Source organism: Micromys minutus, assembly GCF_963924665.1.
Source record: "Micromys minutus genome assembly, chromosome: 2".
Classification (NCBI taxonomy): domain Eukaryota; kingdom Metazoa; phylum Chordata; class Mammalia; order Rodentia; family Muridae; genus Micromys; species Micromys minutus.
The window spans coordinates 45,860,685-45,879,184 of NC_137971.1; the positions used below are offsets into that span (position 1 = coordinate 45,860,685).

The 18,500-nt window shown below is 36.7% G+C and overlaps 1 protein-coding gene across 1 annotated transcript; it reads right to left on the reverse strand.

Moving 5' to 3' along the window:
* Positions 1 to 5,013: 5,013 nt before the first annotated feature.
* Positions 5,014 to 5,958, reverse strand: LOC308417546 (olfactory receptor 5B3-like; the record flags this gene model as incomplete). Its single annotated transcript, XM_080912921.1, has 1 exon — positions 5,014 to 5,958. One exon carries the CDS (start codon positions 5,956 to 5,958, stop codon positions 5,014 to 5,016), a length of 945 nt encoding a protein of 314 aa, XP_080769047.1.
* Positions 5,959 to 18,500: the final 12,542 nt, after the last annotated feature.

Sequence of the window (18,500 nt, forward strand, 5' to 3'; positions counted from 1 at the left end):
CAATGAAAAGACCACACAAAAGGATAAGTGTAGAAGAGGGCAGAGAATATCAACTAAAAGGCACAGTAAATATCTTCAACAAAATTGTAGAAGAAAACTTTTCTGGCCTTAAGAACAAGATGACCATGAACATGCAGGAAGCTTACAGAACTCCAAATAATTTGGACCAGAAAAGAAACTCCTCCCTAAACATAATAGTCAAAACACAGAATATTTGAAGCAAAGAAAGCATCCTTAAAGCTATAAGGGACAAAGGACAAGTAACATATCAAGGAATACTAGCCAGAATTACACCAGACTTCTCAACAGAGAATGTGAAAGCTAGAAGATCCTGGAGTCATGTCATACAGACCCTAAGAGAACACAAATGTCAGCCCAGGATACCATATCCAGCAAAACTCTCATACACCATAGATGGAGAAATCAAGATATTTCGGGACAAAAACAAATTTATACAATATCTGTGTACATATCCAGCCCTACAACAGATGATAAATGGAAAAATCCAACACAAGGAAGGAAAAGCAAAATAAATAAATAAACAAGCATGCCAAAAAAGAAACCTAAAGAAGAAAAGCATGCAAATATATGTCTACCTCTAACAGAAAAAATAACAGGAAATAAAAAATCACTATTCCATAATTTCTCTTACCCTCAATGCACTCAGTTCCTCCAATAAAATGACATAGACTGTCTGGCTGGATATGTAAACAGGATCCAGCATTATGCTGCCTACAGGTAATTCATCTCAGATATAAAGACAAACACTACCTCAGAGTAAACTGGTGGGAAAGAAACTTCCAAGCAAATAGGCCCAGGAAAAAAGCTGGAGTAGCTACTCTAATATCAAATAAAATAGATTTTCAACCAAAAGTTATCAAAAAAGATAAGGAAAGACACTTTTTTACTCATCACAGGAAAAATCTACTGAAATGAACTCACAGTCTTGGAAATCTATGCTCTAAATACAAAAGCACCCACATCTATAAAAGAAATTCTACTAAAGTTTAAAGCACATATTACACCACACATTTCGATCAAAAACAAGTGAATACACTTTCTTCCTACCTCACGGTACCTGCTTTAAAATTGACCATACAGTCTGTCACAAAACAGGTCTCAACAAATACAAGAAGATAGAAATACTCCCATCCATCCTATCAGATCACCATGGGCTAAGGCTGGGCATTAATAACAACAGAAACAACAAAAAGCCCACATACACATAGAATCTGAACAATGTTCTGCTCAATGATAGCTTGGTCAAGGAAGAAATTAAAAAGGAGATCAAGAATCCTTTTTAGAATTCAACAAAAATGGCCCCACTACACACCCAAACTTATGGGATGTAATGAAAGCAGTACTAAGAGGAAAAGTCATAGTTCTGAGTGCCTCGAAAAAGAAACTGGAGAGAGCATACACGAGCAGCTTGACAGCACAGCTGAAAGCTCAAAAATAAGGAGAACCAGATACACCCAAGAGGAGTAGACAGCAGAAAATAATCAAACTCAGAGCAGAAATCAACCAAATAGAGACAAAAAGAACTATAAAAATAATCAACAAAATAAAGAGCTGTTTTGTGAGAAAATCAAGATCGATAAGCACATTTTCTCCACATTTTCCAGTTTTCTTGAGTATAGGCTTTTGTAATAGAACCTGATGATTTTTTGAATTTCCTCAATTTTTTGTTCTTATGTCTTCCCTTTCATTTCTGATTTTGTTAATTTGGATTCTCTCTCTGTGCCCTCTAGTTAGACTGTTTAAGGGTTTGTTGATCTTGTTGTTTTTCTCAAAGAAACAGCTCCTGGTTTTATTGATTCATTATATATTACTTTGTCTATCTACTTGGTTAATTTCTGCTCCGAATTTGATTATATACTACCATCTACTCCTGTTGTGTGTATCTGCTTACTTTTTTTCTAGAACTTTAAACTGTGCTGTCAAGCTTCCAGTGTATGCTCTCTCCAGTTCCTTTTTGGAGACACTCAGAGCTATGAGTTTCCCTCTTAGCATTGCTTTCATTGCATACCATAGGTTTGGGTATGTTGTGCTTTTATTACCATTAAATTATAAAATATCCTTAATTTCTTTCTTTATGTTTTCCTTGACCATATTATCATTGAGTAGTGCATTGTTCAGCTTCCATGTCTATGCAGGATTTTGTTGTCTATGTTGTTTTTGAAGACCAGACTTAATCCATGGTGATCTGATAGGATTCAGGGGAGTATTTCCATCTTCTTATATCTGTTGAGGCTCTTTTTGTGACCAACTTGTTTGGAGAAGATACCATAAGGTGCTGAGAAGAAAGTTTTGTTTGTTTGTTTGTTTGTTTTAGGATGAAATGTTCTGTAGATGTCTCTTAATTCCAACTGGTTCATAACCTCTGATAGTTTTGCTGTGTCTCTGCTCAGTTTCTGCTTCCACGATCTGTCAATTAATGAGAATGGGGTTTTAAAGTTTCCCACTATTATTGTGTGTGGTACAATATAAACTGTGAGCTTTAATCTGGTTTCTTCTAAGAATGAGGGTGTCCTTGTATTTGGAGCATAGATGTTCAGGATTGAGAGTTCATCTTGATAAAATTTCCTGTGATTAATATAAAGTGTCCTTCCTTACCGTTTTTGATAACTTTTAGTTGAAAATTTATTTTATTCAATATTAGAATGTCTACTCTGGTGTTTTTCTAGGACCATTTGCTTGGAAGTATTGCTCTCAGCCTTTTACTCTAAGGTAGTGTCTGTCTTTGTATCTGAGATGAGTTTCCTATATGCATCAAAATGTTGGATTTGTTTATACATCCAGTCTGATAGTCTATTCTTTTTTGGGAGAAATGAGTCCATTGATCTTAAGAGATATTAAGAAATAATTATTTTTGTTTTTTTTATTTTTGTTGTTAGAGGTAGAATTATGTTAGTGTGCTTTTCTTCTTTTGGTTTTCTGCATGATTATTTTCTTGCTTTTCCTAGTAAAGGATATGAGTGCACCATGCTCTCTGTGCTCTGAGAGATCTTGGGGATCCCTCCCTGGATAGCTGGCCAACTAACCAGTTTTGGTTCCAGGAGCCAAACTAGAGTTCTTACACTTTTTTTAAACTGATGCCTACCATTATCTTAATATTAACATATTAGATTGTTCTTTTTCCTTTGATGAATAAGGTAGCATACATATTCTGTATGGAAACATGTAAGAAGCCTATTTAATTGTATTGTTTATAAACAAAGAATATTTGGCAAAGTATAAACACATAATTTTATATCTTTAAAAAGTTTATATATAATGCATTCTTATGCATTATAAAGTTGGTATTTGTATACTTTTATGCAAAAATTCTTAAAATCTGTACATTTATCTGTTTTTTTTAAATAAAGTTGTTCAATTAAAAAATAAAGTGGTTCTGGTTACAGGTGAGTCTTTCCAATTAATGTGACATTACTAGTAAAAATTATGGGGTTTTAAATGATCTAATCTACTAGTTGTAATGCTTTGATTCAGTTGGTAATCTACATGCTTAACTGCTATATGTCTTTGACCCCAATTGATATTTGATTTGTCAATGAATATGCCCATAGCTAATGGCTGGGCATGGAATGGGACTCTTAGACTTGCATAGGCTAGGTCAAAAAGAACAAGGACAGAATCATCATGACTTGGGGAAGAAGGATGTGACACAGTAGCATCAGGAGATAAACCCAATCAGCCATGTGAGATTTCTAGTAAATTGCCACTGGTCACTTACCCATTGGGCCTGGAGTAGCAGGGGAATGTTTAGGAGTGCTCTGCCTTTGAGGTAGCAAAAGCATTTTAAAAATAAGCTTGTGGGGGTGTTATTAAGGGGGTAGGTGTATGCATGATAACTGACAGGAGCAAAAAGCAGTGTAGCCAACACTAGCTTCTACGTAAAGGATGGGAACTAAGTAAGAATAATGAATAAAAGTGCTCAAAGGAATAGACCACAAATACAGAGATACACAAGTACACGTACACACACACACACACACACACATACACACACACATACAAATACATAACATGTTGATATAGAAGGTCATATTATGCACAATTAATTCTCATAGTTTGTGATTCAAAGGTTTAGCATACCTATACAATTTATTATAATTTTACTTGTTTGATTTACCAATTTAACTATATTTACTGAAAGGCAATTAAGGAACACTCAGGATTGAACATATAATCATGGTTGAACTAAGCAAATGCTTATAGTTATATTCTGATATAATTAAAATGTGTTTTATTATTCAGCATATTCTTATAAATTATCCTTCCAAAAATAACATATGAATATACTTTTTCTGATTTTGCAATTTATATGATATAGTAGATTCCTGTATCTCATCAAAAATACCTCCAGAAGGCACTTTTTGTTTAATAACATATCACATTTGCTTAAATAAAAATATTCAAGTAACAATAAATTTTTGAGTATACATTTTTTTAAAAAATTAGTTCAAATATTATTATAATTACCAACTGTGACTTTATTTATAAGGGTTCTTTACATAAAAATGAGGGATGGCTTTGGTTATTTAGTTTATCAATATTCGACTGTTTAAGGAAACCCTCACAGCAAAGTATCATGCTGTCTATCTGGGCATCTATGTTCGCAGTCAAATCAACACATGAAATAACCACATTAGCCTTATTATGTTCAACCCCAACAAATGTAGCATACCTTGTAAATCTCTCATAGGAGGAGACATGTGGACATTTATTTATGCCATGAATATCAACTACTCTTTTACTTACATTTTCATTGGCCTGAATACATCAGTGTCATGAATAAGGATTTTAGGGTATTGACCTCCAGAAATGATGGCTATTCTAATTCTAATTAGCTATTTTTTTTAAGTTTGCCATTTCTTGTATTAGGAGACATCAAACATAAAATATATAAGGAATTAAGCTCAAGAACTTCAGAGTGGACATCAAACGTAAAGATCTTAGAAAAATGAATGGGTTATTGAACATCACAAATAGTGTAGAAATGAAAATTTCCTACATATTATTTTTTCTCCAAAATGTGAATGTATTCTTTAACTTTAATAATGCATTCTTGACCTCCCTGTTCCTCAGACTGTAGACAATAGGGTTCAGCATGGGGATTACCATAGTGTAGAACACAGATGCAATTTTATCTCTGTCCATGGAATGACTGGAGCTGGGCTGCAAATACATAAAAATGACAGTCCCATAGAAAATGAAAACTGCAGTAAAGTGGGAGGCACAGGTGGAAACAGCCTTCCGATGTCCAGCAGTTGTGCGCATTCTTAGGATAGTACTAAAAATGAATATGTAAGAAAACCATATAACAATGAGAGCAAGGAATATATTGAAACTCACTACATAAACAAGAATCATCTCATTAATATGCCTATCAGAACAAGAGAGAACCATGACTGCAGGAATATCACAAAAGAAATGATGAACCACATTGGACTCACAGAAAGATAGACTGAATGCATCGCCTGTGTAAATGGAGGCATTTAGAAAACCTAGGACATAGCAGCCTATGACCAGCCGTATACATACACCCATAGTCATTGTGGTGGTGTAGCATAGTGGATTACACACTGCTGCATAGCGATCATATGCCATTGAGGCTAACAGGTAATTTTCAACACTGGCAAAGGTAGTGAAGCAGAACATTTGAGCAGCACAGTCATTATAGGACATAACATTGTTACCAACAAGAAGCCCCACCATAACTGGTGGAGTAACAGCTGAAGAATAACAAAAGTCCACCAGTGATAGATGACCAAGGAAAATATACATAGGACTACGGAGCCTAGAATCCAGGACAATCAACAGGATTATACCAAGGTTCCCCACCAGGGTAATGGTGTAGATGAGGAGGAAGGAGATGAAGAGGGGAAGCTGAAGGCCTGGGTCATCAGTGAGTCCTTTAAGGAGGAAATGTGTCACTTCTGTTCTGTTCTTCATCTTGGTTATTGGAGATCACTGGATGCTCTGGGGTCATAAGAAGATGAGAAAAACAGAAAAAATAAGTCAATGAAATATCCATAATATAAATTGTAGCATTCATAAACCACTCTCACCTTTCTGTTTTTTAAATATGTTTGAGCATCTCATTTGGTTTTTATGTAATTAATATCAGATACAGGCAGGAATTTCTCTTTTAAATTAAGTGCACACATAATGTGAAAGCAAAACATTTTGAGAGAATCCAAAGAACATGCAATATTAAAAATACTATCATAAAATACACTATAGAGTGCCGCCAAAATTTTATCATAGTAGCTCTGTCTCCTCTAATGCAAAGAAAACTGACAGAAAAAAAATTAGCATGGAACAAGTTTTAAATCAACATTAAGTCTGTAGAATTCTTTGTCCACAGAAAAATCACTTACCTCCTCTTGGATAAAATAAATGTGTTGCAGTCCCTTCTTATACATTTCATATGTCATTTCTGTAAATAACAAAGTAAAGAGAACTGCTTTATAAAGTCGAGCAAGTAGCAACGACTGTGAGTAAGATACTATACAGACACTGTCTTAATGAAACTCATTATTCTGCATAATTAATGTACTATAAAAGTGCATCATGTGAGTCTTTGTAAATCTGTACTTGATGCTGGCTAAACTTTCACAACAAATCTTTAGGTACATAGAGGGCATAAGATTATAGAAAGCACAGATTATCACTCACATAGCTAATGACATCCACCAACTCATGACCTGCAGGAGGTCCTTCTCAAAAAGCACTGTGATCATAGTCTGATTGGGATTTAGAGGCCACACAAGGAGATCTTGAGAGAATTATACAGGCTGAGCAAGCTCTGGATATTTCCCCAATGAGAATATTTGAAGAGTTTTCATCCAGTTTTCCAAGAGATGAGGCAATTAGCCTACCTCAGGGACCAAAAGTGTTGTTACATTTTTAAAAATTAGTGTTTTACTGATAAGTGAGATTATATAAATTAGTGAGGAATCATGACATTTTTCTCATTTTTATAACTTTTATTAAATTTGATTTTTAACATTCTCACTGTGGTATATATTTTTTTTATTATTCTTACTTTATCCTACCTTGTCTTCCCCACTCCCCATAATCTTTCCCAACCGCCCAAAATTTCTTTCTCACACTCATGACTTTGGAACTTATTGGGTTTAACCAGGACTATGTTTGTGCCCAGAGGTTTTCTGTGGCAAGGACCTTCCCCTAATAAATAAAAATGTCAGGGGACCAATCACTGGGTAAGGAGTAGGCTAGACTTCCAGTATGGAACAGGAACAGGAGACTTGCTTTTTGGGGACAGATAGAGAGCTTGGGGTATAAGTTGTTCCAAACTACTACATAGGGCATAGATGAGAGGAGTGGTTCGTGGCCTGGTGGGGCCTCACTACTTTAGTGTGGAGGAATGCCAGGGTGGGGCGATGGGGGAGAATAGGTTGGTGGGGCAGCACTCATGTGAAGGCAGGGAAAGGGGGATGGGATGGGGGATTCCGTAAGGGTAAGGTGGAAAGGGATAATGTTTGAAAGGTAAAAAAAATAAAAACATAAAAAATGTAATGAACTAGAGGCCCCCAGTTAGATGGTTGTCTTCAGGAGAAGAAAGGAAGATGGAGGAAGAGAAGAATGTCCCAGATTCATATGGCTTTAAATAGCCACAGGTAGCCATGAATATTGTATAAGGTATAGATTATTACAGGACAATTTGTATTATCTAGGTGAGCAGTTTATATCAATATGAATTGGCTCTGATTTTATTGTGTGGACATTTTGTGGGGTGAGAATTTACTAATATAAATCTGATTAATAAATTGCAAGCCTCTAGAGTTTTAATTTTACCGGGTTACAGGGAATTGTGACAGCTGAACGTGAGATGGGTGTCGCTGCATGGGGCTATCTACAGAGGAAGTAAGACCCGAGGGACCAGAGTAGCCAGTGAAAGTGTACTTTTCAAATTTTTGTAACAACAAAGGAAATATATGTCAATGAAAATTCTGATTCTGTATCAAAAAAATTATGTATCAGTGTGAGAAATTATAACTTAAATTTAGTAACAATTAAAAGGATTTCTACCAAATGAGATTATGTCAGTACAGTCAATCTTAGCTAATTGTTCACTGTTAAATTATGATAATTTCTAAATTCTTCCGAAAAGACAACCTTAGAATAACCACCTCCAGTCCCCTCTCCCCAAATTCCAATGAACTGGGTCGACGACTCTTCATAATTTCTTCAAGTTGTACATGGGTGTTGAGATATCTTTGAGGAGTGGAAGGGTCAGGAAAATGGGGGTAGTTGTTTGGTCTTAAGGAGGCTACACCAATAATTGTTGTAGTATCTGATGCCTGTTCTGGTCTGGCTAAAAGTCCCTAAGATCAGGAGTTCAAGCGGATCACTTCAGCATGGTTGGCGATGAGACTCACCAAAGCTGTACGTTTTGTAATACAAGAATCTCAAAAATTTTACTATCATCGAGATATCTGTTTTATTTGAATCTCTTGAATCAAGTCTTCAGGGGAACCCCTCTGTCAAACCTGATCCATATGACTCTGGCAGGTGCCCAGAGTCTAATTGCCTTTTCTAAAACTACAAAGGAAAAAAGTCATATTTTTTTACAAATCAGAACCCCCTTCAGTTGGCAACCAGAAAAGCTAGAATCTTGCATTCTCTCCCAGAGAAACAAAATAACCACAAAACTTAAAATCACATCCATTCTGAAAATTAAAACAATCCAAAACAAATATAATAAACTAAGATACTGTTTTGAGCCTATTCTTAGGCTTTCTAATATATCATGTCAGGAATAAACCCAGAATTCCCATGGAACCCACATCAGAGAATATGAGTTACCTGGAGTATTGAACTTCTACTGATTAATAACTCTTATAATATCTATCTGTTATGCTCTCTCAACCTAGAGGTACAGACTTCTATTTTTCCTATCTTAGTTCCAAACCATGGGTAAAATGTCCCATGTTTCCTTTGTTACTTGGTAGACTCACCAGCATGAAGAAAACTGAAGAATATGATAGTGTTTTCCCCATAATCCTGCAATGGCCAAAAGTTCAATATTGTACAGACTCCTGTAAGTCCCTCTCTTAGCTGTAACTGACTTTGACTGGCCCATTTCAATAAAAGCAAGTCCAAGAAGTAGAAGTAGCAGCTTCATCATTGAGAGGACTGTGGCATACTTTGCAGTTTTTTTTTTTTTTTTTTTTTTTTCATTATTTTCTGCCACACAAGTACTTTCTGCCACCTCTTCTATAATGTTCTCTCAGCTACTGACTGGATAACATTAATATCTATTTTGGAGCTGAAATATCAAAGTCACTTCATCTTAGTATTTTGAACAGTCACAAGATGGGTGTCAGTACTCAAAACCATTCAGAGCAAAGAAATAAAATTCCCTGGGGCTGAGAGTAGCATTTTATTTTCTTTTAAAATAAATTTTATTTATTTATTTATTTATTTATTTATTTATTTATTTATTTATTTATTTAATATATAAATTCTTTTCTACATCTTTGGGTCTCCACCTCACAGAGTTCCTTACTCCATCCTTTTTCCCTTTCTTCTCAAAAGTGATTGGAGCATTGCCCCTCCCTGGCACATTACATCTCTGCAGTTTCTGGATGCTCCCCAAAGGTCCAGTTTAGTTGACTCTGTGAATCTTCTTATGCAGCTCTTATTCCCTTCATGGCTTTCAACGTTTCTCCCTACTCTTCCATAAGAATCCCTTAGTTCTGTCCAATGATTTTATGTGGGTATATGCATGTGTTTCAGTTAGCTGCTATATAGAACCTCTCAGAGGACAGTTAAGCTAAGCTGTTACCTGCAAGCTTAACACTTATATAAAGCACCACTTGTAGTGCCAGGGATTGGTGTTTGTCCATAGGAAATGTCTCAAGTTGGGCCAGTTACTGATTGGCCATTCTCATAATCTCTTCTCCCTTTTTGCCCATGCATTTATTACAGACAGGACAAATTTTGGGCCAAAAACATGTGGGTTGATTGTTGTCCTTATCCCTCCACTGAAAGGTCATGCCTAGCTACAGAAGATGGCCACTTGGTGTTCCATATTCCTACTGTTAGGCATTTCAGCTAAAGTCACTGGCATTGACTTCTAGGAGCCTTCCCCATTCCAGGTCTCTGACACAGCTTCTGGATTTTGCCTATCCCCGTGTCACCCCTGGAAGCCCTCCTGTTCTTCTGGCACTCTCTTCTGATGTTCATCAAACCTCATCCTGATGCATCTACTCCTATCAAAGTACCCTCTCCCATCCAGTTCTCTCATTTGGTCCTATGACTCTTTGTTATCCCTTCTAAGTGAGAAATAGGCATCTTCCACTTTTTGGCTAATACCCACTTGTCATTGAGTATCATCCATGATACTTTTGAGTCAGTTTTACCTCACTCAGGATATTTTATAGTGCCATCCATTTGCTTTCAAAATGTATAATGTTCAGGATTTTAATAACTGACAAAAGTTTCACTGTGTAAATGAACTACGTTTCATTTATCCACTCTTGGGTTGAGAGACATCTCGGTTGTTTTCAGTTTCTAGTTGTTACAATATATAGTTGTTATGAACATAATGGGGCACATGTCACTGTGGTATAGTGTAGCAGTTTTTCGGTATGTGGCCTGAAGCCATTTAGGTGGATCTTCAGAATTATTTCAAATTTTCTGAGAAATCAGCAGATTAATTCCCAGAGTGATTGTACAAGATTGCAATCCCACCAGCACTGGAAATGAATTCCCTTTTCTCAACATCCTTGCCAGCATGTGCTATAATTTGAGTTTTTGATCTATTCCATTCTGATTCCTGCAACACAGAATCTCAGGGTCCATTTGATTTGTATTTTCTTGATATAAAAGGACACTAGGCATTTTCTTATTCTCATCAATACTTGATTTTTTTAAGGTTTGATAGTATGCATTGAAATCTTACTAATTACAATAAGCTGAAAGTAGATGTAAAACAAAACATAACATGGATATAGTCAAACACTGAGCATTCTTAAGTTCTTATAATTCATTACCTATTCCTCTGTTAAGGCCCCTGACAGAATTATACAGATACAGCTGAGGATGCTATAGCTAACTATTGTACTGAATGCAGGGACCCTAATGAAGGTGCTAAAGAAGGGAATAAAGGAGCTAAAGGATTGAAACCTCATGGGAAGAACATTGTTTTCAACCAACCAAACCCTCCACAACTCACATGGACTAAAACACCAAACACTGACCACTATTGAGAGACCTATGTTACCAGTTGCATATGTAACTGAAGATAGCAGTGTATGGCATCAATGTAAGAAGAGGGCTTTGGTCCATAAGGGCATGTATTTCAATGTAGGGAAATACCAATGCACTGAAGTGAAAAGGGTAATTAAGAGCTAGTGTGCTTACTTGAAGACAAGTGGAGGGGGAGGAGGAACGAGAGCAGGGTGGAGGAAGGGGATAATATTTCAAATGTAAATAGAGTATTAAATTTTAAAAAAGATGCTTCTGTTTAGCTCTGCACCCCATTTTGGTGCATATAGAAGAATGCAAATAGACCCATATTTATCACCCTGCACAAATATCAAGTCCAAGTGGATCAATGACCTCAATATAAAAGCAAATAGACTAAATCTAATAAAAGAGAAAATGAAAAATAGCCTTGAACACATTAGTACAGAAGACAATTACCTGAACAAAATATCAGTGGCTCAGAATCTAAGATCAAAAATTGATAAATAGAATCTCATAAAACTGAAAAGTTTAACAAGGCAAAGGACACTGTCAATAGAATAAAACAGCAGCCTGCAGACTTGGAAAAGTTCTTCAATAATCCTACATCTGAAAAAGGGCACCATCCAAAATGTACAGAGAGTAGTATTTTTTCCTATGGTTAGCGCTAAGTTTAGTATTGTTCTACTGATATAAGCATTTAGAAAGTGGTTTGGCACTGTTTCAATGTGCCTAAACAACAGCAGTTGGTGGGCCTCCCCACAGTCACCACTGGCACAAATGCATAAAACTTCCTTAGTCATTTATTTTACTGATACTTCTACCATATATTCCCTCTCAGAGAGTAGATCTCAAATCAAGAATATTGTTAGTTGTCCCCATAACAGCCAATGTACTATTATTCTAATGAGTCCATACGGGCTACAAGGTTGGTATTGTGGTTCATAAATTGCACAACTGAGAAACACCATTAATATATTTTCTAACAGTGGACTCTTTATTCCTAGAACTGTGAAAGCTCAGTTCTAGAATATTTTCCTTAAATCTTGCAACCAATTTTAATGCTGGGCTACATAGAGAAATGAAAACAAGCTGTAGTGATTTAAGGTCCTCCTTTGACTCCCTGACCAACAGTTCATAAATCAGTATCCCAGAGTCAGTACTGGGGTTTTTGTAACTCAAGAGCTTTTCAGAACCACACCATTTATCAACACAGAATACCTACCCTCTTAATTATTATACTTTTGACTTATCTGTTTTCATTGGGTTATAAACAAATTGGTTTCTGCATTTACCTGGGGGTATAAAAACAAGTGTCTCTAAAATTATTCTTATAAATTATATTGACTTGGTAACTTAGGGGATATTTGTGCTCTTCCAGTGACCATAACTTAACTAGCACTACATAGACACCTTGGATTCCAGTGTGATACCCCTCTTGTTCAATGGGACTTAAGTTAAATGAGATAGTTGTTGGTTACTGAAAAAGTATTCTTGCCATTAATGCACCCTTTACAATTATTGTGCAATGTTAGTGGTTGATAAGGTTTACAAGAGTACCTAGGTAGGACTCTTGATTTGCTCAGTCTTTTGGAAGTTTGGATGGTATCTTCTCGAATTATGAAAAACAGTCATAATGCAGAAGAGAGGGAATGTCCTTCAAGTCAGTTTCAATTCAGAGGATTATGGCTTCTGGTTCTGAAATGTATTTTGTCTTCAGCAATGATAACTTCTACTCTATCTCTGGGTAGCATTGAGGGGGAATAGTAATAAGCTACATATTTCAGGAGTCTCTTGAACATTCTTGTCCGACAATTCAAAAGAAGGTTCTTTATATTTTGTATTAATGATTTAGTTTTGTGGTCTGTTAGTCTTACAGAATCTATTTTCAGACCATATGAGAAATGTTTTAACATATATATGTATATTTATAGAATGAACTAAGTATTTTGTAAAGTTTGTTTATGTAAATAGTTAATAGTATATGTCTTTGTGACATTCTGAGACATAACTTATATTCACCAACTTCTCCTTTCTTCTGGATATTACTCTCTCTCCCTATCCCTCTCCTGTTTCTATGTCCCCTCCCTCTCCTGTTTTCCCTCCTTTCACCCTCCCTTTCCACCTTCCAATTCTCTCTCTCTCTCTCTCTCTCTCTCTCTCTCTCTCTCTCTCTCTCTCTCTTTCCCTAAGAAGCCTAAATTATACTATTGTTCATATGGGTTCACTAGTATCCAGTTATTCTGGACTCTTCTCATGGATATAAAATCATCTAGCTAACCAAAATTTAGATATATGAATACCAATTCTAATTGATAAATCTACAAAACATCTTTGTACTTATGTCTCAGGAAACATTGATGTGGAATAATTGTAAGAGTAAGAGAATCAGAGTGTATTATTAAAACTACACCTAGTAACATCAAAAACTGTACCCATATAATCTCAACCAACATGGTTGACCAAAGATAAGCAATGATGCTAAAGAACATGCAGAAGTGTACAAGAATATTCCCATCAGGCATCAAGCCTACATATAAAGATTTATGGGCAAGTGAAAAGTTGGACCAGACATAGTTTTCCCCAGGGCCAAGGTGAATCAATTTTATGTCCAGTACCAAGTTATTAGAGACATACATACAAGTGAGTAGCATAATCTTGAATGAACAGGTGATATTTAGGTATATATACATAACAATGAAATAGGAAATTGAAATATGACTTTGAAATAGAGTAGACAGGGTTATATTGGAGAGTTTGTAGGGAGGAAAGGTGTGGAAAAATGATCTAATTATAATTTCAGTAAGCAAAAACAAGAAGAATTCCAAAACAGTAGAATTTAATGTTTCTGTTTTTTACAGCCTTCATTTACTAACCCCCACTTTGTTTTATCACTCTCCAATTTTGATCAAAACTTGAATATCTCTAGTACATTCAAGTTGTTATAAATAATAAATATTTATATGGATCATTAGTATAGATTATATACAAGTTATTTGATCATTATACTCGCTTTTTTCTGCAATCAGATGAGAACATTTAGGATTTCATTTTCTGTATGCCAAAGAGAAGACTGTTTATTGCCATGGTTTGTTGTTCTTCTTTCCAAACTGACTTCATTTCTTCTTAAGTTTTACTCAGTAGCAAAGTATTAATTGCTCCCTTAGATTATATATTGGTTATATTAATCTAAATTCCTATAAGAATTACACAGCAGTTAAATTTCTCCATGTTTTTTATATATTAGTTTCTTTGATGAAATGAAAATTACTTTTTTTCTTACAACCTTATTTTAAAAACAAAGATACATGTACAGTTTATTAAAAGCATTTTAGCAGAAAAAATATATGAATATATTTTTGTCAGTACTTGATATTTTTAAAAATTTGATACTTTGCATTGAAATCTTACTATTAACAATGATCATACATTAAATGTAAAACAAAACATAACATGAAAATAGTCAAAGTTTTCTTGGTGTGTAAATATTAAGCACAATGATTTTTAACTACCAAAAATTGTCACAAGGCTATATTCTTAGCTCTTGAGTTATTAATGATTATGTTTCAGGTGTACCCACTCTGAGAGGGTGCTATACACTTGTTGCTGTTTTTTGTAAGAAGAACTGAAGCTTTCACTTTTTGGCTTTTCTTTTTTTTGGAAGCTTCATATGGTCTGTGAGTTTTTTCTTATGTATTCAGAGACTTCTGGTGCTAGTATCCAATTGCCAGTGACTGCATATCATGTCTGTTCTTTTGTGACTGGGTTACCTCACTCAGGACAATATGAAAAGACAATTACTTGGGGTGAAATGCCAGGATTAAAGATGTATAGTATCCTGTCCATATTTCACATAGGCCCTGGGGATTATCACTTTTGATCTTAGGTTTGTACATCAAAGACTTTACCCACTGATTTATCTCCCAAGGTTCAAGATTTAGTCTTTTCTATAAGTAATGAGATTAAGAAAGCAAGCAAGACATGTACTGAGTCATCTCTAAGATAAAGAGCCACGGAAAGTAGCTGAAAAATTCAATTTGAGCTGAAATATATGATAATGAAGAAAGAAAAGTATTATTGCTGTATGTCTTGGAGACTGAGGAAATGAGAGGTTAAAGAAGTTTGTAGGGGGGGGCGAGTAAATCTCACACTAATAGGCATAGGGAGACAGGGACAAGAAAAGGCAGGTTTAAAAATAGAAATGGGCTGAGGTGGGAATCTATGGTAATTAGCTGAAAGCATGGGATGGGAGAGGATAAAAGGAAGGAAAATAAATGTCCCTAGTTGAGATTCCTAACTAAAGTTACCACTTCCTATATCTAGGCAGGATTTCTAAAGGAGGGAGGATCACCAGTTGAGTCACAACACTTTCAAGTGGAAATTTGTCTTCCTTATAAGATGTGCAGAGATGGAGAAGAGGCTGAATGAACAGACAACCAATGACTACTCCACCTTGAGACTACCCCATCCTATGTGAACAATCCAACCCTAGACACTATTAATGACACTCTGGTATGCTTGCAGATAGAAACCTAGCATCACTGTCATCTTAGATGCTTTACCCAACAGCAGATGGAGGCAGATGATGAGAACCACAAACAAACATCAATCAGAGCTCAGAGAATCTTGTAGAAGAGTTGAAGATAGAAGTACAAATCAGAGAGGTCAAACATGCTACCAGAAGACAGGAAGAGTCAATTGGCCGGGTACCAGTAGGAATCACAGAGACAGAGTCACTAAACAGGGAGCACACAAGATCTGGACCTAGACCTTCTACATGTTTGTAGCAAATGAGCAGCTTGGTCTTTATAAGGGTTTCCTAATAAGTAGAGTAAGGGTTGTCTCAGACTCTCTCTGTCCATTGGATTTTCTTCTCTACTATGTGGACTTCTTTTTCTGGCCTCAGAGAGAGAGGATGTGCCTAGTCCTGCTGAGACTAGATATCACAGGTTTAGCTGGTACACAATGGGACTTCCCTTGTATTAGGGGAAGGGAAGAGTCATGTAGAAGAGATTAGTAAGGGTAGGACTTGGAAGAACAGATGAATTAGGGGTGTTATCAGGATATAAAGTGAATAACAATATATAAAACATTAAAAAAATAAAATTTAAAAAAGTAGGAAGTAGACTCTTTTTCAATGACTTTTAGCTATACAAAGGAGGCCAAGTGGGTTTGAGGATGATAAGTTTAACATTTTTTTAAAAATAAGTATACTTGTTTCCAGAATTACTTTTAAATAAAAATTCATGTTCTAGGCATTAAATAAAAAGAAGAATGGTATGTTTATCTGGATGTCCCTATAAAATGAGCAAAATTAACTTAACACAAATAGTGTAAACACATCAAAAATTCAGGCCCGGAAAGGCGGCTCGTACAGGCTGAGAAACTGCAACCTGGAACAGATCTTAGGAACTTCTGTTCCCACCCGGAGACGACTTCAGGACGCAGAGCGGAGCCTGACCCAACTGCCAGCCGGAAAGGCGGCTGGAACAGACTGAGCAACTGGTGAGTGGGAGACCTAGGCTGCGGGGGAGCAGAGGGATCTCTGCGGAGTGCACACGGAAAGGGCACCCCCTGCCCTGACCTGCCCTGTCTTCCCCGATACAGTGACTGGGAACAGATCTTAGGAACTTCTGTTCCCACCCAAAGACGACTTCAGGACACAGAGCAGAGCTTGGCCCAACAGGCAGCGGGAAAGGCGGCTCGAACAGGCTGAGCAACTGGTGAGTGGGAGACCTAGGCTGCGGGGGAGCAGAGGGTTCTCTGCGGAGTGCACAAGGTAAGGGCACCCCCTGCCCTGACCTGCCCTGTCCTCCCCGATCCAGTGACCAGGAACAGATCTTAGGAACTTCTGTTCCCACCCAGAGACAACTTCAGGACACAGAGCAGAGCCTGGCCCACCTGCCAGCCGGAAAGGTGTCTCGGAGAGGCTGAGCATCTGTGACCAGGAACAGATCTTAGGAACATCTGTTCCCACCCGGAGGTGACTTCAGGACGCAGAGCAGAGCCTGGCCCAGCTGCCACCCGGAACCTGGGCTGCCGGGGAGTAGAGAGATCTCTGTGGTGTGCACACGGAAAGTATACCAGGGACACAGACCAGATACAAGGGAAAGGCAAGAACATATCACTGACAACAAAATGGCAAGAGGAAAGAGAGTATATCCCAAGGAAACCAAGACAATCTAGCAACACCAGAACCCAGCTCTCCGATAGTAGCAAACATCAGAATTCCAAACACTCCAGAGAAAGAAAACACAGACCTGAAATCATGACTCAAGACGCTGATAGAGTTACTTAAACAAGAAAGGGAGAAAAAGCAAAAAGATTCAGAAGCTTTTAAAGAAGAAAATAGAAAAACACTCAAAGAACTCAAAGAACGAAATGAAAACAGAACCAAAGAAATAAAGGAATGGAAGAGGGAAATTAAAACAGAAATTGACACAATAAAGAAAGCGCTAAAGGAGATAACCCTAGAGTCAGAACACCAAAAAAAGAAATCAGGAGTCACAGAAGCAAGCATTTCAAACAGATTACAAGAGATCGAGGAGAGAATCTCGGGGGCAGAAGACAACATTGCAAACATAGACAAAACAGCCAGAGAAGATGTAAAAAACAAAAAGCTCCTAACTCAAAATGTCCAGGAAATTCAAGACACAATGAGAAGACCGAACCTAAGGATAATAGGAATAGAATAGGGAGAAGAGTATCAACTAAGAGGCACAGGAAATATCTTCAACAAAATCATAGAAGAAAACTTCCCTACCCTCAAGAATGAGATGACCACGAGCATAAAAGAAGCCTTCAGAACTCCAAATAGGTTGGACCAGAAAAGAAATACCTCCCGACACATAATAGTAAAAATATCAAGTGCCCAAAGTAAAGAAAGAATACTAAAAGCAGTAAGGGAAAAAGGTCAGGTAACATATAAAGGCAGACCAATCAGACTCACACCCGATTTCTCAACAGAGACTATGAAAGATAGTAGAGCCTGGACAGACATCATGCACACACTAAAAGAGCACAAGTGCCAGCCCAAGCTGCTATACACAGCAAAACTATCAATCACCATAGATGGAGAGATGAAGATATTTCAAGACAAATCAAAATTCACACAATATCTGACCACAAACCCAGCACTACAACGAATTATAGGTGGAAAACCCAATACAAGGAGGGAAAATACAGCCTAGTAAAAACAAGTAAACTCCTAAACAAGAAAACTAAAAGAAGAAAAAAACACAGACACAATTCAACCCAAAAAAGCAAAAATGGCAGGA